This window comes from Biomphalaria glabrata, chromosome 6 (assembly GCF_947242115.1).
Source record: "Biomphalaria glabrata chromosome 6, xgBioGlab47.1, whole genome shotgun sequence".
NCBI lineage: Eukaryota > Metazoa > Mollusca > Gastropoda > Planorbidae > Biomphalaria > Biomphalaria glabrata.
In genome coordinates this window covers 21,878,960-21,906,885 of record NC_074716.1, presented here as the reverse complement: position 1 = coordinate 21,906,885, position 27,926 = coordinate 21,878,960, and the positions used below count along the sequence as shown (strand labels likewise).

Genomic DNA, 27,926 nt, shown 5'->3' with positions numbered 1-27,926 from the left:
AGACTTGTACTCATGCTAGACTAATAATAACACATTCAATCTAATGAGAGTAGAGAAATGTTTACAATTTTAAGAGGCAAATTCAGAATTTTGAGCCAGAAATTGAACAAACATTCAACAAATACACACAAATACAGACTTTTAAAAATGAAGTTTGCATTTAAATGTTTTTTATTTAAAATTTAGTTCTTTACATGTCATTGAACTAAAAATTAAATCAATAAATAAACATGACAAGCAGGCAAAAATAACAAGAGTTGAATGTTTCAATAATTTATAACACATTTTAGCAATGAAACTTGTCCAGCTTTGTTGAATTAAGCCTGACAAAATCATTTAAAGGTTGTTTTTTTTAAGTTACCTTAACGGAACAATTAAGCTTCTGGTAAATATTTTAAAGTTGCTTTGGAGTGACAAAAAAAAAAAAGGAGACAATATGTTCTGTATGCAATTAATGTGAGTATATATATATATACTTATATATAATATAAAATTTGATTTCATGTATAGAAAACAAAATGTGTTTCTTTACAAAAAAGAGATCAAAGTTTAGACTTTCCACTTTAATTGCCCTAACGTAGGATTTAATTGGTACAACCTTTGTTTTTATATTTACAAATACATTTTCATTTGCAAAATGTTGATAAAATCTAGACTGATTGTATAAATAGAAAAGAATGCCAAAATGATTCAATTGTAATCTAAATTGCCAAAGGGAATTAATAAATGCCAGGTAGGTCACAGTCCACAATTTGGTACCCGCCAAAACATTGACAGTGGATCAACAACACAAAACAATTATTTATAACTATACACCTTTAGTGAGTGAGAAACAAAACATTGACCCGAAACCTAGATTTCATCTCCAAAATATCAACTCTTACACACACACAAAAAATGGAATAAAACAGAATAGTTAAAAAATCTGTTGCCATTGTCCCCTATAGTATATGAGCTCAATGAACAATTACTAAAATAGACAGTAAGTTTTCACTTTTCATCACATTGATTGTTGAATCAATCAATTCATGGAGCGAGTAAGATTCCATTATAACAGCAAGTTACAGAAACATGCCAATGTCTGGTTAGGAGCTATGAAACTCTTCATGAATCACTCTCAAATAATGTCAACAAATACAAATCAAGATCATTTATTCTGACTCGTTTGACTCAGAGCTATAATCAGAATCATCTTCTTCACTGTCATCATCATCTTTATCTTTCTCATCCTCATCTTCAGAAATGTTCCACTGTGGATGATCTTTGATCACTTTAGCTTCATGAACATCCAACTGAAAGTCATTAAAAGAACAAGTTTTTGGATCAGGCTACCTTTTGCTTAAAAAAAAACTGCATATTGATTATTTCTTTTAGGAATTGAATGAATTGAGTTGATAGCTTTGTATGAGTAAATCAATTAGCATAACCCAATAACTCCCATTTCTAGTTTGAAAAGCTACCCTCCAAATTTAAAGCAAAGAGAGGGAGCTGTAAAAAAAAATCTATTAAAAAAAACTTAATATAATACACAAAATAATTATACAATTTAAAAAATAGATAAATATGTCTAGTTAAAAAAAAATATTTTCTAATACCTTTAGAATAAAAACAATCTTCAAAAATACTAAATTGACAATGTAGGCCTTCTATACTGCCATATCAGCACTTTCATTTTAAAAATTTTAGGAAGCTTTACACACACACACCCATTTGTCACTAAAGAGTCACCACACCTGTGTTCTCAGTCTGAACAAGTCATGATGAAAGTTTAAAACTTGCTAACTTGCAATTAAATCTTATTGAATTTGGTCTCTACAGTAAAGAACACATCCTACTGCATTTGGAGCTATTGGGTTAAAATAATTACCAGTCATTAATTTGTAGAAGTCTATAAGAAGGTAGACAACTGTTATTATTGAAAAGTAAATGTCAACCATTGTTTTTCTGTCCTACACTTTCAAAGATTATTTTTTGGGTTCCAATCCAAAGTGATCCCTGACATTTACTTCAACTAGGTCACCTTGACATCAGGTTAACAATTCAATCCAACAAATATTTGATTTCCTTACCTTAATAAGTTGGGATTGATCAAAATCAGTGTAATAAGAGTCAGAGCGGAGATGCACAACATATTGGTAATGACCTGGCTTGGCAGGAGCAGAGAACTTCAATTCAATCTAGTAAGAGAAACATTGTTAATAGGCCTACTATAAATCAGTCAAACAGTTAACAGATTAATTAGTTGAACTGGAATAAAAAGTAAAAGTACTGAACCTAATGCAGTAATACTGTCTGAATTATTTAATACTCCACACTATTACAATAAATACCTTTTCCTCAGTTTTCAAACTGCAAACATGGACGGGGACAGTTATCAACAAGTGACGTTTCCTATCAGCTACATACACCCACCAGGCCTCCTGCTTCACCTAAAGAACAACAGAAAGATGTCATTGCTGGAAATAATAGTTTAAATCACATGACCATACATCTTAAGACTTAATGAAGAACATAAATATCAGAACAAAATTATTTTATTTTAAATGACAAGACAAAGGAAGAGAAGGCAAATTATGATCAAAAGGAAAAAAAAATAAATAAAATAAAAGTAGATAAATATGTCTAGTTTGAAAAATATATTAGATACTTTTAATACCTTTAAAATAAAAATACTCAATTTCCAGGGTACACTGCAGTGTGGGCACCTTTGTCTCAAAAATTTTAAAGAAATATATATGAAAATAGCTATAAATATCTGGGTTTCACTAAAAAAGAGACACCACGGTAGGGGTCCCAATAGGCATTATTAGGCCAACTGTACCATGGATGTAATGCTCTCAAAATGGTGTCAGATTAAAAAAAACATCCCAAGTGGTGTCTGAAGATGGTTTTATACTCTTAAAACATGAATTATTCTGAAAAAAATAATGAACTAAACTCTTCAATGGACAAAACAAAGTATTGAGCTGTTGAAAACTAACCTCTGGAAAGTAAGGGCAGTGAACAGGATGACTTTCTTTGACTTTGGTTTCTAATGAGTTCTCTTTTTTTGATTCTAATTTGTAATTATCCCAATCATCTTCTTCATCATCATCATCTTTTTTACTTTTAGATTTGTCTGCTGAAGCTTCAGGCTTTTCTTCCTCTTCATCTTCTGAGACGTTGTTTTCCTCTTCAGAGACATCATCTCCTTCAACGTCATCACTCTTTTCTTTTCTCTCAGACTTATTTGGTTTGGTTGATTTAGGAGAATCACTTTCTGTGATGGCTTTGGCCTGAAATTAAGTAAATCTGTCATAAAGTTTGTTTTATTATACCCATCTCGGACTCTAGACAATCTGAACAATATCCATGAGCTAATATTAATATTTATAAGAAAAATTCTACAATTTCAATGACAGATAATTCTATGGTAGCTTGCATTACATAAAGTATTATTCAAATTTTTTAACTTTCACTTTAACGTCTAAAATAAAAATACTTTAAAAAAAATAGAAGCATAATTACATGATTAACATCAGGTTACAAAAGTGTGAATCAGGCTGTGCAAAAAAAGATTTTTGGTGCCTTTGCTAATATTTCTCTTCTGTTATAACAATTACATATGTTGGATTTGAAGCTAGTTACCCAGTATGGTATAATAAGGATAAAGATGAAAAATGTTAGTATTTTGGTTGAAATAATTTTTCTATGTATATATCTCACCTCTGAAGTTGAATCAACTTTTGTCTCTTTTACATACAAAAATTGAGTGTAAATTAGTTGAATGCTATTATCATACAATTTCCTAACTTTATTGTGACTAACTTGTGTCAATTCTAGGATCCAAAGAACCAAAGTAAAGATACATTGTTTAAGGTTGCTTAGAAAAGTACCCAGCACAAGTAAGCTTCTTTAAGAAAGTTAATGACTGATAAGCAAAAACAGAATGAACTCCTCCCCCCCCCCCCCTTTCATCCCACCTAAAACTTAGGAGTGGTGAAAGCATAGTTACAACTTACGCCTGTAGCTTGACTGGCATTCTCTGCCTTGGCTTGAGCTACTGCCTTCCACTGATAGACCTGTTTAGTCTTCTTCTTCACTTTGCCTCCTTTTTTTTTGGCTTTTTTGTTTTTGTCCCAAGCTTTGTTCTTGTTGTCTTCTTTGCCAGCCTGATCTCCATGACCTGCCAACTCTTGTTGAGCATCCTTACAATACAACATTTATTTTGTTTTCAAATAAGAATCTAGACAAACTTATTAAACATATAGTAATGGTGAATACATTCCATATGCAAGTAATGTTTTACATTTGAAAATGTATCTTTAAAATTACCCCTTCAAACTAATTTTTGTTTACCTGTTTGTCCTCATCTTCTTTGTCTTCATTTTCTTCCTCTTTGTCATTGTCTGCATGCTCAGATGTATCATCTTCAAGTGTTGCTAATGGAATCTGGTTTTCAAACATCTCCCCCATGTCTTTTCTGACTAGTTTGACTGTCACAGTAACTATAGAGCCAGCAGTGATAGTTTCATCTTCCTCATCCAACACTACAACATTGGTTTTAGTAACAGATAATAAGTCATCAAGGAAATACAATATGTATACAAAATTCATGTTATTTCATCTGTAACTAAAAAATGTATGTAGAAACCTGAATAGGCAAAGAAGTATTTACCTTCAGTTTTAACAGACATCTCTATGTATGGCATGTTAGCACAGACAGTCATCACATCTAAATACTCATTATCTGATAAATTACGCAACATCATACGTCTATCTTCATCTTTCATATTTACAAAGTCACGAATGTGACGAATATCACGCTGAAGAAAAATGAAGTTGAGACTTACATCAAGTGCGACAAATTAAATGCAACATGTTCACACATATCTTCAATGTATCCTAAGTAAAAATTTGAATGATTTATTGCACATCTACTAACATGATTTCTGTCTATAGTGATATGAAGTTTTACACCTAGATGAATGAGATGAGAAATTAGACTTAATTTTTATTGTTTCACCAAAGAGGTCAAAGATAACTTAGACTATAATGTAGTTATAGCAGCTATTTCTGATAAAATGTGTGATTTTATGGACCAATTTACAAATATGCGGATTAGTATGTCTGATTCTAGTTCTTCATGAATGAAAATATATGTTTGATTTTTTTTTAAATCTGGAGGCACAGTGGCTGAGTGGCTTCTGAATCGGGGTCCAGGGTTTGAATCCTGGTGAAGACTGGGATTTTAATTTTAAGAGAGTCCACCCAGATCTAACCTGACATTAGTTAGGGAAAGTAAAGGCGGTTGGTCGTTGTGTTGGCCACATGACACCCTCGTTGACCACAGGCCACAGAAACAGATGACCTTTATATCATTAGCCCTATAGATCACAAGGTCTGAAAGGGGAACTTAACTTTTGTATAAAATCTGAATATGTGCATTACTCAAGATGGAAAATATTCATACAAAATTGATATTATTCCTTCAATGTAAGCTTACTTGTATTTGTGACAAACAGTATTTAGCATCAGGCCAACACATACATATTTTTATCAAATGACAAAATTATAATTTATTATAATAGACCAACCTTTCGAGTGGTGAAGTGGCGTAACATTTCTGGAGTTATGTGAGGTAGTTGCTGTAGTGGACTGGATTTCTCATCAAGTGCCTGAACAACCATTTGGCTCATCTTCATAAAGTTTTCAATGGACTCAAGGCGTGGGGACTGGTTGTCTGTTGGTGGAAATGTTAACACATAAAAACAAGAAAAGCAGTTGGTGCTAATTGTTCTCATTTTTAGCTGTCTTTGTCTCTCAATGAATTTATAAAAGTTTAGAGTGTTTTCTTCTATCTGAACAATCATAATTATTACAATCCATTTAAAACAAAAAAAAACTTTTTTAAAACTAAAAAGACAGTAAAAACTTAAACCAAATACCTACACCATCCACAAACAAAGTAGAAAAAACAACAACTTTCCAACAAAACATACATTATAAGTAAGAAATGCAATTTATTAAGTATTGAATTTTTTTTTCCCCAAAAATAAAGTCTAATGTATTTTTACCCTAACAATGCATGTTTAATTTAGATAGAAAAAAACAGACTTCACATCATTATAACAGTGTCAACTTGTGAGGTTTATTTCATTGATATGTAAATACATCAATATATCTAGATTAATTTTAACAAGTATATATATCTCTTTCTCTTTTCAGGGAATCAAATATTATTTTTAATTAAAATGATAGCCCTAGCAATTATTTAAAGAGTTCTACTACTACTAGTGATATTCTATGTTGATAAGCAATTTTAGTGTTTTACTCCACAAACATTTCAAATATCTACCACTCCTTGTGCATACAAAGAGAAGAAACAAAAGATAAAAATACTACTTGCTTTTCACATTAGCTGGACATTTGTTTAAAAAAATGAAAAAAAAATCTTATAAGAATACAAAAATAAAAATTTTAACATTGGCTAGAAAACAACTGTGAAACAAAAACATTCTTATTAAATCTTGTTCAAGTATTTCAAGAAGTCTAATTAAAAGAATGGCAGTATGGAGAAGTTTCCTAAATCTTAACTAGGAAAACAAGAGTTTTCTCTCACCTCTCCCTGAATTGATCGCCATGGCAACTAAGTTGGCAGCTGTATGGACCATTTCATTGATTAGATAGGGGCACTTTTTCAAAATGTATTTTTGGTCTAAAACAGAACAATAAGTCATTAACTTTTATTTTTAGCATCAATAGTGGGATACTTATAAATTAATCTAATTATCTAATCTAACAATTATTTAAAAATTATTAATAAAACATTTTACCCTACATACCAACAGCTAGCGTCTCTTTATTTAAAGGTAATCTTTGAAAATGAGCAAGTATTAAAGCACGAGTTTTGATACAATATGAACGTTCACGATTTTTTTCTTTCACATTCTGTAGTTGTTTAATGAGCTACAAGAAAAAAAGATATGAACAATTGGGCTCTCTGAAGACAAATAAAGCTCAGTACAACTTTAATTGCTGAAGGTTATTTCAGAAACTAAATGAATTTTAGAAACTCACAGCAGGGAGCTCTTCATTATCAGTGGGTCTTTCAATAATTTCTGCATTGTGCATTCTATCAAATTCACATGATGAGCCCAACACTTCAACAGCACCTGTCAACAAATCAGGGGACAGCTATACCAATCAAATAAAAGAACTGTTCATCATTGAATTTAGCAAGAAATGTATAATAATAAATATACACAAGTTGACAAGCATCATTTTGTTTTTAAGTGTGTTCATGTTTTTTTTAAAAAATGTAAACAGCAGAATAAAAAAGAATAAAATAAAAAAAAAATTATTTTAATCTTATTTTCAATACAAAAAATAAAAACATTTTGGTAAAAATGTAAAACATATTAATGTGTTATCATAAAAATTTTCCTAGACTATCTAATTATGGCCTTAGATCTCATATACCAGTGGTTCTCAACCTGTGGGTCGCAACCCCCTAGGAGGTCGATTGATGATTTGCCAGGGGTTGCCTAAGACCATCTAAAAATGGATTTTTTTTGCCCATTCTTCTATTGCTCTGTGTGTGTGTGCGGGGGAGGGGTGGCCAAAGTTAAAAGGTTGAGAAATGCTGTCATATAGTATTTGCCAACAAGTGCTTTTATTCACAAATCTTTAAAATGAGTAGAAAAATGTTTTAAAAATAATGTGAAATAAATAAGCTATGTAAAAAAAAAACAAAAAAAAAAACAGCATACGCTTAAGAATCATATTTGGAGTTCTGCTAATGAAGAAATAATAGATTCTTGATGTTTCCAGTAAAACTTGATCACCGCTAAATTTGATAGAACGATACCACCATACGCCCTGGAGTAGACATTAAAAATGTAAGGATTTCAAACATTTAATTTATTAATGATCATTATCACAGAGAAATAATAAAATTTTGATACAGTTTTTCATTAAAACATCAAACACATTCAGGCATAGAACAAATACAAATATGAACTAAACTTACCACGACAATGGGCAAGATGATCATGAAGACTAAGCCATAAACTGCTAGGACCTAGGAAAAAAATGCTAAACTTTGTTCATTTACAGATATAATTGAAGTGATAGAGCTTGTTTCCAATACATGTTCAATCAAATTAGATTGATACCATTACCAATCAAAAACAGAGTAAATAAAAAATATGATATAGGCCTACAAGTTAAACCACTAGAAGACTATCAACCAGTATTAGGACTAGACGTGCACAGGATTGTACTATCCAGCAGGAGCTTGATTTAGCCAGACAGTAAAATTAGGTATCCGGCTCCGTCCCTATGTGTCTAGTTACTGAACAATTTGCAAAACTTTTAAATGACATATCTATGTTAATATTATTTTTATTTTACTATTTTGTCACTTTATTGTTTTAATTCCTATCTATGATTGATGAAATAAAGTTGATGAAGAATTTATTAACAGAATAATCCATAAAAAGTGTGTGTCTACAAGGCCCCCCAACAGTACAGGGCAGGCATCTATGGGTTGGTTGATATATATATATATATATATTATACTGTAAGGGTTCCTCTCTTTTTAGTATAAAGGAGTGTGTGATGTAGGTATGACCAATCCTAAAGTCTGGACATGATCATATTTCCTTGTTGTGCCAGACCCGGATATGTGGCCTGTTGCTTCACATCTGCCCCAATTGGTTTTAATTTCTTGTGGGTTTCAGCTTCCCTTCAAGCCTGCCACTCTTAGGAAACATCACTTCTACATAATATGCTTCAGGAAAATAACAAAGATTTTAAAATGGCAGACAAAGGTGATAAAAGGTATAATTAATAAGAAAAAGAATTCTTACCCACATAGAATTTTCTCTTTCCACAATCCATTTTGGTAAAGCAATCCCAAAACGTGTGGCTGAAAAAAAAATTCAGCGTAAGCCTACATAAAAAACATGTAGCATCAAAAAGATTATTACATAACTTTTTTTAAGCTAAAATTATTTTTTTAATCTGAAACATTCATCATCATCATCAAACTCCATTTGAGTGAGGGCTTGAGAGGCCTAAATCCTCTCTTGCAAAAGCCCTGGACAGAAACCCTGCTGTCTTTTGCAGTGCGTCACCATACAGGTCGAGAATTTTTGGATATCAGCAAGTCTGGGGCAGTCAAAAAGAATATGAGGCACGGTTTCCTCTTCTACCCCGCAGCGGGGGCACTGTGAATCAAAATTTGGCCATAGCTGAGAGAAATATGAGCCAACAGGACAGTGGCCTGTCCTGCACTGTGCTATAATAGCCTGCTCAGGCCTGGACAGCCTCCACCACGGGGAAGTGCGGTCAGGGCGCCTCATGCGCTCCCAGACTCCACAGGCTTTTTGGGACTTGTCCCAGCACTCAAACCACTTTTCCATTTCTGTTTTTTGAATTATAGCCAGAGCATGATGAAAACTTACAGCCCAATCTGAAACATTAGCACCTGTACATTGTTTACAAGATATTCTCTAAAAAAACAACATTTAATAAATGTAAACAATGTTAAACAACACAAAAAGGACCTAGTTAACTCACCTTCTGGTCCATCTGGATTTCCATACTCCTCCCAATTTTTTCTTGATTCTTCATCAGTTAAACTGTAATAGGACAAAATGCATTCTAAAAAATGTGGTGCTGAGATATAATTTAAGGAGTTTATAGTCAAATAGAAAACTAAAATGTGTGAACAAATATAGAAGAGTTTAATTCAGGTTGTTGCAATACTTGACTAGTGCATTCTAAATATATAAACAAAAGTAAGTTCACCAGAAAATGGCTGTTGGTACATTTTTGCTATTATCTGGTAGTTCTCATTTTCATGAATATCAAAACCTACTGAGATTGTTTACTGGAAACACAGGACACAATGTAATTGCTTCAAAACTGGAGTGTCCAATTGAAATTTCTTTTTCTAAAATTCCAGTAACACATTATTTTTTGTTAAGTTCTTAACCACTATACAAAATTAATCATACTAAATAATTCAGCTTCTTTTAAATTAAACAAAATAATGACATTAGCTCATGGTGTACTGGCAGGCAAACAACAACAGCATGCATACCATAACTTTGCCAAGTTAATAATGACAAGGCAAAGAAACTAATTGCTCCAGTGCAATTTTTAGGTGTTAATGGTCATACACAGTCAGTGACAACCTGGACTTTATAGTCTGCCACAGTATATAAGTAAAGTCGTCAGACAGTTAAAGAAATAACAGCACGAAAAATTACAATTAAAAAGTGAATGAAGCAGTTGCATCTTTAATGTCATACTTACGCAGCATAAGCTTTAGCAATTCGCATAAACTTTTTAGGATCACCTGTCTCTCTGTCAGGATGGTAAACTTTACTCAGTTTTCTGTAAGCTTTTTTTATCTCAGCAACATCTGCACCCTATCAATATTAAGAGTGAATTCAAATGAAGAGATAAACAAGATATAAAACAACATGTAACATTATTTGAATCATTTTGACTATATAAAACTAGATAGACAAGAAGATGTAACATAAATGTGAATCAATTTTACAATCTAACAGTTTACAAAATAGTAAGAAGTATAGTTTTTTGGTTTGCTTTTCTTTTTAAATATTGAAAGGAAATGTTCCATTCTGTTAGACAATTGAGACAGGACAATTAACAAGTAACTACATGGACTTGTGATTATTAAATTAAACCACATGCCACTCTCTTAACTGGCCTCATATGATTTCAAAAAAACAAAAAAAAAAAAAAAAACATTTATTATTATAAAAGAAGGGAAACAGGTTTTGTAACAATGGTAAACCTTTTAAAGTGAGTCTAGGAAAATGTCACATAGACCAGAACTACTAAAATGTTAGTCTACCTAACTGTAAGGCAGTGAGAGTTGGTTAACAAACATGTACTTAAAGCATGTATTTAACAGCTTTCATATGTGATGTCTATTTTTCAAGGAAGATCATATCTTAAAACTAAAAGTTTTGAAACTAGCCATTTCACACATTGTCTATGCAATATTGACACAAGAAGACTTGGTTCTGAAAAATAAATAATAAAAAAGCATGGAGAGCTGGGCTACCAGACTCAAGGTATTAAACACTAACATCCCCTTAACCACATCGAAGTGGAAGGTAATCGCCATGATTGAACAGCATGAGGCCACACATTGTGTATGCTGGGCAGAGAGAGGCTGCCTTGAACAAGAGAAAGAGAAGAAAAACTACCCATAGTGATAGTCTTAAGAGGAGTCACATTTTTATGCAAGTACTAGCAAAGTCTGCCTTTCCAAAATTGATAAGTAAAGTCAGAATAGATTGTACCCCATTTTAATAGAACAAATCAATAGCAGGATTCATACATGTAAATGGACCTCATTCACCAATCGTAAACAAACAAAATTTAGCCACGTGGTGCTCTATCTCTTCTATATAATTTACGATCTCATGTTTAATTCATGATGGTTGTCACGTGACAGTTTTTCTCATTGTTTTATCAATAAGATCACGTGACTAAATGTTGTTTGTTTACGATTGGTGAATGAGGTCCATTCAATGTCTCTCTCAATAACTTTTGAAAAACATCTACCTAATTTGAAATTAAGACTAAACACTGTTATGAAATTTTAAAATCTATCAAAGATTTTTTTAAAGATTTGTACTTGTATGTGTATATAAACTAAATATATGCAGAACATACTCTGTCAATTTGAAGTTCTTCATAAGGATCATACTCAGAATAGTCCAATTGTATCATAGAAACCTTCCATGCCAGAAGTATGAAGATAATCCAGCCAATTAATAAAACAATTTTTCTGCATTAAAAAAAAGACAAACATTATGAAAATTAAGATTTTTAAAAATTCATCTATTAAAATATTTTAAAAACTTTTTAGCTTAATCAAATTTCTACATTTCTACCAATTTATTGGGCAAAACAACAAAGAGTAGTTTATAATTAAACATTGTTCTTTTTTTTTTTAAATTTAGAAATGCGTGAGACTAGTTTTTTTTAACCTTGTGCTATGAAATTGTATGCACCCTAAAAATAGTTCCATAGAGAAGGTATAGGTAAAAAGATAATAACAAACATGAAATCTTCAGGCATAATGTCTTTCTCTGTAATTATATCTAATATTTTTTTAAATACTTAAATATAGAGATTTTAACAGTATTTTAATGACTTAATTTTGTTCTGAAAATTAATAGTGTGCATTTTAGAATTTTAAACATTTTTTGTCAGTTTTTTTTGAAAAAGCTATGCAGGTACATGCACATATTTAAACATGAATCTAATGGGTATGCAACCAGCTGCAGAGAAATAAAGACCTTTGATCAGTAGCTTCTGAGTTACATACTTACATCACAACTGGTTTAACACTTGCTTTTTCTTTAACCAATGACTCAGATTTTGTGAGACAAGGAAAGCACTTGCATTTTCTTTTTTTATCATCAGAGCCTACAAAATAATTACAAATTATAATACCTGAAAGCATAAATAGCTTAACTGAAATATTAATATATACAAGAAGAATATGTAATAAATTTACAAACTGTTTGTACAATGTACACATTATATTATGCTATTTATTATGTACCTTCTTTTTTTTTTTATCCCAATCCAAATGTACCAAGTAATCTTTTAGTAAACTAGTACATGTGTCTTTGTCATGACATAATAGAAAGTACTATGATTGCCAGCAAAGCAAACTGATCACATAATTTGTAAACATCTCAGCATTTCAATCATACAGAATTTGATGAACAAAAGCTATTGCCTAGATACTCTCATATATTTAATATGAACAATGACCCATTAGCAGATTTTATAATATATAATCTCATGTACTTCTGCCCAAGTTTTCATGATAATCTGCCTTGCTATTCATCTATCTTTGATTGTCAAAAACCCTAGTAAAAGAGAAACTATGGTCCATGCTAAGTATTAGCAGACATTTATAAACTAATAAAAATGAGCTGAGAAGCACACTAGTGTCAAGTATAACACCAAGGAAAAGTTCTATTCAATGCAGTGTTTTTGCTGAAAATATGCAATTATATATATAGAGAGAGTTAAATGCTTTGCACATTATCTCCACATCGTCCAAGAAAAGCTCATTAGTAATTATATACAAATGTAAAAATAAACTTTAGGAAGTCTTATTATTATGTCAAGTAAGTGTGTAAAGTAACAATGTGTGAATTTGAGAATTTAGTTAACAGAAGTCTAAGAGGATATGGACATGGACCTTATTACGCTTATATAGTCTTATTCTTATTTTCATCATAAATATTTCATAATTATAATGTTCTTCTTGACATAGATCTTGATTCTAGATATCTAAGTTATTAATATATATAACATAAGGACCAGAACTGCCATGGTGTGACAGCTGAGTGCCTCAATGACCCTCAGAGCTATACCGGCGGGAGCTCATCACTCCTGGCAGGTACTACCAAGCCGGACAGGTCTGTTAGGAAAGAGGCCAGACAAAAGGTGCATCCCCCTCCCCGGGACACAGGGGTTGTGCGATAGGCTAACAACCTGTCCATGGAAAAAAAAATAGTGTTATAGAAACCAGAACAAAAGCACAAACACTAAACATTGTCAGAGGAGAAAGTAGAGCTCCACAAAGGAGACCTATGAAGCTATGCAGGGAAAGTCGAACGAATCCTGTGAGGCCGACTACTCTACTTAAACCAATGAAAAAGAAACACTTCCTTATTCAGAAGGCAGCATTTAACTTGGGAACATGGAATGTCCGCACTTTACTAGAACCAGGTAGATGTGCACAAATTGCCAAGGAAAAGGCCAACTACAAACTACAGAATGAGTGAAGTTCGATGGAACACAATCGGTGAAACAAGACTGCAATCAGGAGAAACCTTCTCTTCTCTGGAAAGGAAAAAGAAGATGACTTACATGAAAATGGTGTAGCACTACTACTAAACAAGGAAGCTTTCAAAAGTCTTTTAGAATGGGAACCAGTTTCAGAATGAATAATTAGAGTGCTATGCTCCCACCAACCTTGCAAGTGATACTGACAAAAATACATTCTATGACCAACTGCAAAGTATAGTTGACAAAATACCTACAAGAGATGTTTTGATCGTCATGGGAGACTTGAATGCCAAAGTGGGAAGTGACAACAGAGAGAGAGAGAGAAAAGTATGGACACCCATGGACTTGGCACCATAAATGAAAATGGAGAAATGTTTGCAGATTTCTGCACATTTAATGAATTAATGATAGGAGGCAGCATTTTCCCCCACAAAAAATGCCAAATAAAACAGAGAATCAAATCGACCACGTTACCATACGGCAGAACTGGAGAAGCACATTACTAGATGTACGAAACAGAAGAGGAGCAGATATTGGCTCAGACCACCACCTAGTTGTTGCCAAACTAAAAATGAAGCTGGCCAGCAATAAAACAGAAAGAAACAAAAGGAAAAGATTTGACCTAGACAAGCTCCACAAATGATTTGATTTGATTTTGATTTTAGGCACATCGGCACAATTTAGGCCATGTCGTGCCCGCAGTCCCTCAAGGACCACTCTCTCTCTAAACAACAAGGGCCAAATTCTATACAGTCCTATCATTAAAATCAAGGTCTATTCACAGTTAACATAGTTAAGGTAGTAAAAATTTAATTATTTGGTAAAAATCTAATGTAAATAGTACATGTTCACAAATTCATAAATCAGATCTTCGTAGACAACCCCACTTCTCAGATAAAGCCCAGTACCTTCCCAGGATTGACACTATCAAACAGTGTCTTTAAGCTAGTGAGCTGCTAGTGGCTCCAAAATACCTCTCCCTGACATCCTGGTATGTGGGGCAATCAACAAGGATATGTTCCACGGTGAGGCGAGAGTCACAGTACTCACAAAGTGGGGGCTCGTCTCTCTTCAGCACAAATGAGTGCGTGATGTAGGTGTGGCCAATCCTAAGTTTGGACATGGTCGTGCTACCACGCCTTGTCAGACCCTTAGATGTGGGCCGCCACCTGACATCCGCCACAATCTGCCTGAGTTTACTGTGAGTCTCAGCCTCCCATCGGTTCTGCCACCCTCAATAGGTGGCAGAGGCAATACTTTGTCTCAGGTCCGAGCAGGGAACCTGGGTTCCTGACACCGCATGATTTAGGGCTCTCTTTGCTTCTCTGTCTGCGGCTTCGTTTCCCTCAATGCCAACATGGGAGGGGACCCAGATGACGGTGACATCCCTACGGTCGGCTGTTATTTGGTCCAACAGCTTCAGGCTCTTATGTACCAATGGAATGTCAGTCTTCATCCGCCCCAAAGCTTGCAATGCAGATTTGGAGTCGGAGCAGATTATAAATTTCCTCCTTTCTGATGCTTTAACGGCCATAAGTGCAAGCGATATTGCATGCAATTCGGCCGTAAAAATGGAGCAGCCATCGGGGAGATTGTTTTGTTCCGAAAGGAGCAGGCACACGCGACTTTTCCATCCATTTTGGATCCGTCTGTGTAGATGGTGCCACAATCTCCATAGCTCTCCTGCAGTTCCCTAAAGTGGACTTGTAGTATGCTTGGGTCTGTATTTTCTTTTTTGAAATTAAGGAGGGATAAATTTAATTTGGGTTTATTCATTAGCCAAGGAGGATTCTGAGGAGTTTCTATTTTAGAGATTTGGTCAATTGGTGGGGTTAAATTTTGGATGGGTTCTCTCATTCGAAGGCCCAACGGCTGTATGACGTTAGGCCTTTGATTGTATAATTCTACCTCTGTGGGGTTAAATATGGAGTCGAAAACAGGGTTCGTGGGGTTGGATTTTAGCTTGACTATATACTGCATTGCAAGCTTTTTCATTCTTATATCCATGGGGAGTTCTCCAGCCTCCACATGGAGACTTGGGATAGGTGATGTACGAAACGCACAGAGACAGAGACGCAGGGCAGCATTTTGTATTGGTTCCAGTATTTTTAGATAAGACTTCCTTGCTGCTCCATATATTATGGATCCGTAGTCTAGCTTGGATCGAATTAGACTCCGATATAGCAGCAGCAAGGTATCTCTGTTAGAGATGGGAAACGAACCGAACCCGAACCTCACTTATGACCGAACCGAACCCGAACTTTGAAACTGCTTGGTACGAACCGAACCGAACGAACCCTCCTTTTCTTAACCGAACTAATTTTGCAATTTATATTTTGGGTTTTCAAAAAATTACTTAAATATTTTATTTAAATTCTAATGATTCCATTATACTTTGAAAACTTGGGAGGGGGTGGTGGTGGTATTTTGAAAAAAAAAAAGCGGCTCGCTTTGATTCCCATGGGTTTTTCCGTACGTGCCGACTCTCCCCTAACCTTGAATTTTCGCGGCTGTTTGCAATATTGGTTTTGAGTCGAATAGGCGCCCTCTAATTAGATCTAGATTCAAGTTCCTAGTAAGTAGAAAGTTGACATTCAAATATTGTCACTTTTATTTGAGATGACTGATAGTTGAGAGTAGAATATTTTTTGCCGATTAGAGAGTGTAGATATAAATAAGTTCATTTGTGTTCTAGTTTAAAATAAATTTTAATTATCTTCTATTAAGTGATTTATTTTTACAAAATTGTGAAGTATTCTATATTGGAATATTATCAGTGGCGTAGAAAGGGAGGGGGAGGAGGGTGAGAAATGTAAAATCCCCCCGGGCTCCCAAATTAGTGTTTTTTTACAATAAATATTCAATATTACGCAAAATGCAGGGGCCCCCAAAGAGGTCCAGCCCCTCCCGGGCCCCAAATGATGAAAAATTCCTATCTACGCCCCTGAATATTTTTTACTATTATTCTGTTATGCATTATTGATCATCAGTATTTTTAATGCAGCGTTTCTCAAACTTTGGGTCCTCTCCCGTGGTTGGGGATGGTTAGTACCTTGAATTGGGGGATGGGGAGACGCAACTTCTTGACAAAAAGGGGTGTCATAAAGTGTGTGTGTTTTTTTTTCTGGTGGCGGTAAGAAGAGGTTAAGCGATTGATTGGTGTTTATGCATTGAGGATGATGAAATTAGCGTAATGCAAATGTGAAACGGCAGACAATCTTAAGACATGAAAGAGTAAAGACGATGTTTTGTGGTGACCTAGATTTTGTTTAAATATCAGTATATTTCATTAATATTACAACTCTATCTCAAGTTAAATATGTGAATATTGTAATAACAGTTAGGCTATATTGAGTTGTTTACATAAGAACTTTATTTTAAAGTTTATTAAGTTTATATATTGTTATAAGGCTTGTCTTCGAGCCCGAAGCCGAAGATTAGTGAGGAATGCAGTTTTTCCCATTGCTGCGCAGGCCCAGCTGTGACCTATATATTTTGCCACATCCAGGGCAAGCATAACCACTGTTCGCAGGTGGTCGATTTAGTTTTTCTTTTCGCGTCTGCGTTTGTCCTCGGCAGCGGATTTTCTTTTGGTCTCAAATGTGTATCCCGTGGACTTCGGGAGTGAACTCCAACTGACTCGTTCTAAGACCGCATGCAACCAGGTGCTCTCTTCTATGTCAGCTAAGGCAAGTTGGCTTCTAAGCTGGTCTTTGAAGCGTTTTCGTGGGGCGCATCTGTAACGTCGACCACCTTTTAGCTCACCAAAAAAAAAAGACTGCCTTTGGCATACGTTTGTCTCCCATACGGGATACGTGCCCTGCCCAGCATAACTGTCGGACCATAAGAAGTCCATCTAAAAATATAAAACGCCTATATTGGTTCAATTGTACTAGCTGTTTGTAAGCGACAAACCAACGACCAACTAACAAAGAGAGGGGGCATCGAAAAAAAAAGTTTTATTTTTATTGTAACTTATCTGAATATTAGTATAATTACATGTTTAAAAATTAAAATATATTAAGTGGAGATGTCATTTTATCTTCTAATAAGACCTTGTCAACTGTAGACTGCTTTTTGCGAGGCGCGTATGCACAATATGGGTCAAAACGTTTTGAAGAAAACATTTTAAAACATCTCCGCTAGTGTGATTCTTCTGCATTTTCTTTGGTCTCAGAATAGTCGAATTTCTTCCGTACATTGCAATTTATAATAGTGACGACTTATGTGTGAAAAAAATCCTCGATAGAGACGTCTTTACACGAAGAATATTTCTTTAAAAAGATCACGCCCATTATAGAAGTACGTGCGCAATATGTAGGCCTACCTAGAATGTCCCTTGCATAATTCTATTGGCCAGGTCTGCCTCTTTATTATTAGATTTCATATGGCCCTCGACTTTTTTTTTATTATGATGAATAGTGCGTTCTGAAAGAAAGCACATCGATATTAGCCTTTTTAAAAAATTCGCTTAGCGCCGAGCCATGCCCTGAATTAAACCACTTGCCGACTTGAGCGAAAACCTGCCGCATCTTCATTTGTATCTCCATTAAGAAATTTTTACAGCGCTTTAAATGTATGTAGGCAACATTATTTTGGCAAAAGTATTGCCCATAGGCCTATTATATATTGCATAGTATTTGTTTTATGTAAAAATTCAAATAAAAAAGTTTTAACTAATAAATTGGATTAAACCTTATAACTTAATTTTGCTATTACATAATTTCATAACATCGAACCGAGACGAACTTTAGACCTGACCGAACCGAACTATACTCGTCATCGAACCGAACCGAACTCGAACTTAAATCTGACCGAACCGAACCGAACCCGAACTTTAAAAGTTGGGTTCGATTCCCATCTCTAATCTCTGTCAGCTCCCCAGTCCGTATGGCTGAGTACTCTAAGTATGTTTAATGACTTTTGGCATTTCTTCTTAAGTTCCTTAATGTGGGGGAGAAAATTAAATTTGGAATCTAGGGTGAGGCCTAAAAATTTTGTAGTTTTCACGACAGGGATCTTCTTTCAAATAGTTCAGGGTCTGGGTGGAGTCCCCTTAGATTATAAAAATGCATACTAACTGTTTTGGAGTCTGAAAATTTAAAACCATTGTCGTTTGCCCAACCCTGAATTTTGTTTAAACATAACTGTAATTTTCTTTCTAAGGTGTTCATGTTTTTCCCATAAGTAAAAATGAAAAAGTCATCAACATACAAAGAGCACTCTATGCCAGGGGACAGCGCATTTATGATGCTATTTATTTTAATGTTGAACAGGGTGACTGACAGAATGCTGCCCTGGGGTACACCCATTTCCTGGTCATGAGTGTCAGAAGCGGAGTTGCCCACTCGAACCTGAAATTTTCGATCTTTCAGGAATTCCCCCACAAAACGGGGGAGGTGTCCCTTAAGCCCCATAAGCTCCAGGTCACATAGAATGCCATGTTTCCAGGTTGTGTCATAGGCCTTTTCTATATCGAAGAATACAGCTACTAGATGTTCTCTTCTGAGTAATGCATTTCTTATATAAGCTTCCAGCCTTACCAGGTGGTCAGTTGTTGTCCGCCCCTGCCGGAATCCACACTGGTAGTTGGAGATCACTTTATTCCCCTCCAGCCTAATGTTAATCATTCTTTCCATGGTTTTGCAGATGCAGCTTGTTAGTGCTATTGGTCGATAGTTAGCTGGGTCAGAGCCGTCTCTTTCCGGTTTAGGTATCGGTATAACTGTGGCTTTCCTCCAGCTGTTTGGGAAAGCGCCTGTTTGCCACACACAGTTATAGACCCCTAGCAGGACTGCCAATGAGGGTTCAAGAAGGTGCTTGAGGAACTGGTAATGGATTTAGTCTTCTCCAGGCGCTGTGTCATGTGACTTGTCCAGCGATTCCCTCAGTTCCTCAAGCGAGAACGGTTTGTTGTAGTCTTCATTGTTCTCTGACCTGAAATCAATGGGGTGTCTTTCCTCCCTGGTTTTGACTTTTTGGAACTCTGGCGTGTAGTGTGCAGTGGATGATTTTTCTGCTATTGAGGATGCAAGGCAGTCAGCTATTTCTCTGGGGGACGTGACAGTTCATCCTTGGTTTTTCAAATGCCCTATTGCATTTGATTCTTTCCTTTTGATTCGCCTTACTGCCTTCCAAACCGCTCTAGCAGAAGTTTTGGCATCCAGACTGCTGACAAAACTTCTCCAGGAATTCCTTTTGGCTGACCGTATGGTTTGTCTAGCCTTTGCTCTAGCTATCCTGAATAGCTTTAGGTTTTCCTGGAAAGGATTCTTTATAAATGAAGCCATCATTTTTTCCTATTGCCAATAGCACTTTTGCAAGCTGTATTAAACCATGGTTTGCTAGGCCGTTTTAGATTTGCAGAGGTTAGGGGTACAACTTTCCTGGCTATACTTAGTAGCTTGCTAGCAAAGGTATCAGCTGGGTTCTGTTCATCGAGGATATTTTCTGTGATATCCTCTGAGCATCTTTTTTGGAATTGTTCCCAATCGGCCTTATTCAGTTTCCACCGCTGAGGTTGTCCCAATGAAGGTAGATTGTTAGTAATGATGATTGGGAAGTGATCACTTCCCTGTAGATCATTGCTAACTGACCATTTAAAGTCGTCCAGAAGTCCGGGGACGCATACGGTGAGGTCAATGCATGTGAGTGATCCAGTTCCTGGGTGCAAGTAGGTCGGTGATGCATCATTAAGTATGCATAAATCATGTTGGAGGAAGATATCCTCCAGCATACGACCTCTTGTGTCGGTATTGTTGGATCCCCACATCGTGTTATGGGCATTGAAATCCCCAAGGATTAAATAAGGCCGGGGGAGTTGTTTCAATAGGTCCTCCATGTCTGTTGGGTTTAATGGAGCGCCTGGTGGTAGATACAGGCTGCAGCAAGTGATAACCTTGTGAAGGGTTATCCTAGCTGCTACGGCCTGTAGTGTGGTCTGTAGTTCTACCCTCTCATGGGGGATGCTATCCTTCACAAGGATACAGGCTCCACCTGATGCTCTCTCTACATCCTCAACATTCTTGCTGTAAGCACGGTAGCTTCGGAAGCTGATGCTATCTTTCAGAAATGTTTCCTGTAAGCAGACAGCTACAGGAGTCTCAGAGTCCATCAGTAGCTGCATTTCCTCGTAATTGGCCTTGAGGCCTCTACAATTCCACTGTACAATTCTGGATGACCTACTTGGAGCTATTTGGCCTTGGGAGGCCCCCAGAGGGGTTTCCCTTTATTCCAGTGACCTTGGTATTTTTATTCTTGGGTTTGGATGGAGAGGAGGACAACCCCCTTTTGGGGGAAGTCTTTCTCTCTGGAGAGGGGAGATCCCTCTGGTTAGAGCCGAGGTTATTTTCTCCTCTCTCACCTCGGGCATCCTCTCCGCTTTGATTTCTCCCCTTAGGGAGTTTATCAACCTCTAATTCTGTAGAGGTTGGGGTGTCTGGCTGGGTTCTCTGAGGAGAACCTGTGTCAGACATACTGTCTCCGGGTTCTCCCGGAGTATTGGTTTTGACATGCTGCTCAGTCTCCATGCTCTCATCAGCGAACACAGAGAACCTGTTCTTTAGCATGACAACAGGGCTTTCTTGTTTCTTCAGAGGTGTGTTCTTTGGCGGTGTTTTCTTCTGAGTTGGAGGAGGAGGAGGGGGTGGTAGGGTCAGTGTGTCCGTCTGTGTGGCTATGGATCTTCCTATCTTAGCAACAGCCTGGGCATAGGTCTTTGTCAAGCCGAATTGGCCCTTGGGTAGGGCCAATACAGCCGATTTTGCCTGGCTGAAGGTACATCCATTTCTTGCCTTGTACTCCTGCACGGCAACCTCTTGTTTCCACACAGGGCAGTCCTTGGAGTAGGCTGAGTGGCCAGCATGACAGTTTGGGCATTTGAACTAGGCTGTGCAGCCCTTGTCCTTATGACCCTCTCCAGCACATCTGGCACACACAGTGTTCCTCTTGCAGACTGCCGTGCCGAGTCCATAACCCTGGCACTTGAAGCACCTCATGGGGTTAGGTATGTAGGGCCTCACTGGAACTCGTAGGTATCCTGCCTTCACCTACTCTGGCGGTGTCCTAGTTCAGAATGTGAGGATAATAGTGGCGGTTTTGACCTCTTCACCATCCCTGCGCCTGGTAATGTGCCGGGTATGGGTGACTCCTTCAATGCCCTCCACTATTTCCTTCTCAGAACATTCCAGTAGGTCCCTAGAGCTGATTACACCTCTGCTGGTGTTCAGACTCTTGTGTGGCATGACTTCCACTTGGAGATCACAGAGTCTTCTGCATCTTAAAAGCCCATCAGAGTGTGTCTTGCCATCTACTTCTACAAGAAGTTCCATTGATTTGTGTAGCTTAGACACACTCTTGGGCTCTCCCACTACTGACTTGAGTCCCTTATAGATAAGGAAAGGGCTCAGCTTTGTCAGGCTTTTCCCCTCCTCTGTGCGCATGACCACCAAAAATGATGGCCAGGTAGTACAGCTTTTTGTGGCCTCCTCCTTTTTAGCCTCAATACGGCGTCTCTTACCCAGACTTAAATCTGGGGCAAGTAGTTTATTGGGATTTTTTTAATCCATATATATTTTCTTGTTAGTTCGGCACCTGTGCTCCCCACCCGCCATCGAGTCCAACAAGGGGACGAGCCATTCGGATGTCCAGAATGAGGCCACCAGGGCTACACAGGTGCTATACTCAGTCAGCTGCTGCATCGGACATGTGTCCGATACAGCAGCTCCCTGATTGACCCTCCAGCCACCCCCCTCCAGCATAGGTCGACGACCTATGCTGGTAGCTCAGCATGACCAGCCGGTTGACCCAGAGCGGGCCATCTGGGCCTCAGGTCTAGGGGAACTTGGAGCCAAAGTATTGTGTTGTTGTGGTTTATCCTCAGATAGCCATCACTCAAACACCAGGATCTCTTTATCCCCCCTTACCCGTCGCAGTCCACGGCAAACGGACTGGTCTAGGACGTAGTGAGAATTTAAAGTTAAGGAGACAGTGTGATGATCAATGAAGGCAGACTAAGGAAAAGAGGAGGCAGACACAATGATAGAAAAGAAGAAGGGCACTTTTGAGCTCCAAAAGTGCTAAGGAAAGAGGAGCGCAGTTTAACGTCATGTCTCGGGACGCCTCCACAAATGATTTTCTTACCAATTTTTTTTTGTTTATTTATTTAATAAATTTCTAATACAAATGATCTTTTGTAGTATAGTACAAGCTAGAATGACCATTCTTGCCTAAATAGCTGAACCCTCTATTAGATATTCTCTCTATATAAATCTAGATCTAGTAGGTCAAGATCTAGGCATTTAACTTCATTCAATGTATCAAGCTCACTCCAAACATTTGCCCATTTATTCTCTAAAAAAAAAACAACAACAAACTTAAAGAAATATAATATAAGATCATTAACATTGATGTCCAAAACTGGCTGTTTAAAATAAATTTTGGTAAGAAAACCTACCAAAAAATATAGTCTTAACCCTAGGAAGAGGTAAAGTCATCCTGGTAACATAGGAAAAAAACAACAACCTGACTTACAAATATTAAAAAATATTTTGGCATTGATTGTCTATTGCATCAGTGGATTAAAGATTTTCTGATAGGGAGAGAACAAACTGTAATAATAAATGGCTCTAAATCAACACCAATAACAGTAAACTCAGGCGTACCTCAAGGAACAGTCTGAGGTCCACTACTATTTTTAATTTACATAAACCATAGTTCAGGAACAAAAGTCAGATTTGCAGACGATTGCATAATATATAGAACAATAAAAACAACACAAGATACAGAAATTTTACAAAGAGAAAAGATGAATTACAGAAATGGGAATCAAATTGGAGCATGTCTTTCCACCCAGAAAAATGTCAGTTATTAAGAGTAACAAAAAAACTAAGACAAATTAATTCCACTTATCTTATTCATGGTAAACCAGTAAGTCAGACTAAAGATCATTTGTATAAGAAATTTATTAAATGAATAAACGAAAAAAAAATTGGTAAGAAAATCATAATTTAATACAAACACCCTATTAGATTCAATTTTTTTTTATGGAATCAAACAACTTATGAATCAAATAAATCAGTTCCAAAAACAGAATAAATATTGCTGGGCGCATTAGCATAGACTTAGCCAATCAAAAAATGTAGTCTTAACCCTAGGAAGAGGTAAAGTCATCCGGGTAACATAGGAAAAAACAACAACCTGACTTACAAATTTGAAATTCTTTTTTCTAACATAAAAAGACAGCTAAATGAAGGAAATTGGGTCAGAATAATTGGAAAATGGACAAGCATATTATACAGCATGCTAGTTTATATTAAATATCAAAATAAAGATTTAATCAATTTAATGGCTACAAAAGCAGCGAGTGTCCGAATTCATGTAACGTCTGGAATAAATAAACTTCTCTATCTATATACTATACTACTATACTATATTTATAATATTATTATGTGTGTGCTGAGGAGTCACACTAGATTCTAGTAGGTACTTCGATAAACTGACCTAGATCCATTTTTTTTTCTCCCAAAAAAATGGCTGAAAAGTGTGTCAGCACATTTTACCCTTTTTTTAGGGGTGGTCATTTCCATCCAAGTTTTAGCATATTGTATTTGATTTGAGGACTAATTATGATTACTTTTTGTAAACATAAGATATCAGAGATCATTTTTATTTGCTTTTGAAGCCAATCTGTTAAATTTTTCTTAACAAAAGTTAATGTGAAAGTTGACATTTTTACAACTTTTTTCCTATAAAAGTTACAACAATGCTGTTTGCTACAATAATTTATCATATTATGAAATGTGTATATTTCAAATTTCATTAAATTCTCTTGGCGCACTTTAAAGATATTTGATATTAAAATTAACAAAGACAAAGAAGGGAAAAATTTGCTTTTTTAAATAAAGTGTTTATGGTTACAACAATCTCACTAATTCTATTGAATTTAGCATGTTAATATATATATGTGTGCTAAGTTTGAACTTTGTAGCTTGGCGCACTCTTTAGATATTAATTTTCAAAGTTGATGGTTAAAATCTATTTTTAGTAACAACCAACACTGTGATTTACTGGAAATGGTCAATTTCTGTCTATCACAAGCTATTTTTAGAAGCACACATAGGAATTTTTCATTTAGATTAACTTTTATAGTGTTTGAATGCTAGATTATGGAGAGGGAATGTGTCTTTATTATATGACTTTGTAATCTGCAAATTTTAAAGTAAAAGTTTAATTACTTTAAAAAATAATATTAAATATTACTTTTTTTTTTTCATATTTTTAGCTCAGCAAACTAATAATTTTTTTTTCTGTATGTTGTTTTTTTTCTATTAATATACATGTAAATTAATAGTTAATAAATGAGTACATTATATTTTTAAAATGATGAGCTATTATTGCACAAAAATTCAAGTAAAAAATCTTTTAATAACTTCTAAAAAAATCGCAAGGTTTCTTTTTTATTTTATTGTCCGAAGCAAGAAATTTTTCATTTACAATCTAATTTTTAAAGCATTTAAATTAAGGCATTTTAAAATGATTAATTGCAAGTGCTCTACAAAAAGGTTAAAACTGTTTTTTTATGAAGTTTATGAAACTTATAGTCATTAAATTTTAGGAAATATTTTTCTGCGCAGTGCTATTTTCATTTATAATTTATAAGAATTATCTATCTGATGCATATAAATAGCTATTTAAATACAGTAGAATTATAATTAAACAAAGTAAAACACAATACAGATCTCTGATTTGTTTTATTTGTGATTTTTGGGCTCATATGATGACAAAATCACATATATTTTTATTTTTTGTCGAAGGCTTTTTTTTATATATTAATTAACTTTTTTTCAAAGATTTTATTGCTTGGTCTTATTTTTTTAATTTATTTTAACAGAATACTGGTTAATGTAAAAGAGTGTGAAGTTTCAACCCCATATCTTTAAGACTTTTTATAATACAGTTAATTTAAGTTCAACTGTCAGTTGTTTCGGTCAGTTTTTTTTTTTATTTACAAAGGCTAAAGAAGGCTAATTTTTGGCCACTAAAAATGTAATAACTTCCCTCACAATTAACTCAGCAATATAAAATTGGTATCATTGGAAAGCATTTCTCAAGCTCTATCTAACTAAATAGGTTCCATTGCATTGTGATCATTTTGAAATTTTTATCGAAGTACCTAATTCTAGTCACAGTCACTGAGTCTGTAGTATACTACTATACTGAGCCGTATACTCATAATATCATACAAACATATGTATGTATTATTGTACAGACTATACTATAGAGTCTAGACTAATGTGAACCAGCACTGCGACTGTCTATTACTATTGACAATAGTGAATAGTATACTAGATCTATTACTATACAATACACTGTTAATTACTATTAGAGTATTGCCATATCATATTGTTGAAGTATTCTGAGTATTACTAGTATTAGTATTGTCTATTGAAGTATTGATATTGACATAATCACATATTGAATCATATTCATATTGTCACTCATTCTCTGTGTCATGACACTGAATGTGACTGATTATCTGATACTGATAGACTCTAACTCTAGAGATGAATAGTCACAATAGAGTTAAGTTAGAGTACTTAGAGTTAGTGACTTAGACTCCAGATACTCAGCAGTGAAGTCAGTGACTTGTCTTGACTGTCTGGAGTGACTACTATTGTACTAAGAGTCGACTCTTGACAAGTCTTGACTCTTGACTCGGGTGACACTCTCACTCTGCCGACTCTGGGTAGATCTAGACCTTCTAGAATTAGAATACTCTAGATCTAAGAAAATTTAATTACCAGTGCTCTGTTTAGAAGGCCATAAAAAGTAGGTGGCTGGAATAAGCAATAAGGCCCAAAACGACAGCAAGAAATAAAAGAACGTTCCCCCTTCCGCGTCATACTCAAACTGCATGCCGGCCATAGCGAAGGCCACATCTACAGTTCTACGGTTGCCAACTCAAAAATGTGACTGTGCCTACAACTAAAAAAAAATAATAATAAAATTAAAATAAAACATTTTAATCTAAATTATCTAAATCTAGATCTAGTCTAGATTCTAATACCAAATGTCAGTGATTACTGAACAAACATAATATCGTTTCCCTTACTAGATCTAGATTTAGGGAATCTAAATCTAGCACCTTTTTAAACATAAAATTTAATCAAAGTTGCATTAACGTTCATCTAGATTTTAAGTGTTATTTTTTCTTTGTTTTTTTTTTTTCCTAGCTTTTATTATTATTATAATTATTATTCAATATTTTAAATTTAAATTTGTTTGGTTAGATCTTTTCTATTAGAATTACAACAGGATGTTATTTTTTTTCCTCGCTGATTCATACGCAATCATAATATAATAATAACATGCATTTATAAGCTTGTCTTCGAGTTCAAGGATCAAGGAGGAGTGGGCCTACATCATTCCATGTGCATGGCTACGCAATCGCAGCTGTGATCTATATATTTTGCAACATCCAGGCTCGAGCGAAGACATTACCGTTGTCTTCCGGTGGTCGTTTTAGGTTCTCTTTAGGCTTACGCCATCTAGGCCTACGTCTGTGCCTCGCAGTTGACTTCCTTTTGGTCTCCCGCGACCATATAACGAAATCTCCATCTGTCTTGTTCGGAAGCCGTCTGCTGCCATTTGCTTTCTTCTATGTCAGTTAAAGCAAGCTTGCGCCTATCGGATGCGGCCTTAGCAGAAAGCGGGGCCCTGGGCGAGTGTCATATGTGGGGCACTGAGCCAATATATATATAGGCCTACCGTACCACATTATGTTAACGGGTTCGTCCGCCTCTAACACTGTAAGTCATATTTTTTGCTACTAAACATAGTACATAACGTAGGTACTGTACTATTGGCCTTTCACTAATTACATACTGTATTGTAAATGTTCTTCATGAAAGATTTCGCCCTTTAAGGTTACTAAACGTAAGTAATGATTCAGAAACATTTTACACGAATTAACAAATAAGATGATAATAATTTCTGCTGGAGTCGGAAAGTAACTATTAATTACGGAGAACTAGAACTCTTGCAACCAGTGCTTTTTTTTCTTTTTTTTTTTTTTGTGACGG

General features: G+C 35.4%; 1 protein-coding gene across 1 annotated transcript; it reads right to left on the bottom strand.

Annotated features, from left to right (window-relative positions):
• Nucleotides 1–153: 153 nt before the first annotated feature.
• On the bottom strand, nucleotides 154–26,803 carry LOC106078798 (translocation protein SEC63 homolog). The gene is made up of 19 exons (XM_056032897.1): nucleotides 26,646–26,803; nucleotides 12,366–12,462; nucleotides 11,704–11,818; nucleotides 10,306–10,421; nucleotides 9,565–9,626; nucleotides 8,853–8,911; nucleotides 8,012–8,062; nucleotides 7,752–7,860; nucleotides 7,060–7,154; nucleotides 6,825–6,948; nucleotides 6,602–6,697; nucleotides 5,577–5,722; nucleotides 4,658–4,805; nucleotides 4,339–4,529; nucleotides 4,002–4,187; nucleotides 2,982–3,275; nucleotides 2,331–2,429; nucleotides 2,070–2,177; nucleotides 154–1,292 (listed from the first exon to the last, which is right to left on the bottom strand). Exons 1-19 carry the CDS (start codon nucleotides 26,767–26,769, stop codon nucleotides 1,152–1,154), a joined length of 2,361 nt encoding a protein of 786 aa, XP_055888872.1. The 5' UTR covers nucleotides 26,770–26,803; the 3' UTR covers nucleotides 154–1,151.
• Between the last annotated feature and the right edge of the window lie 1,123 nt (nucleotides 26,804–27,926).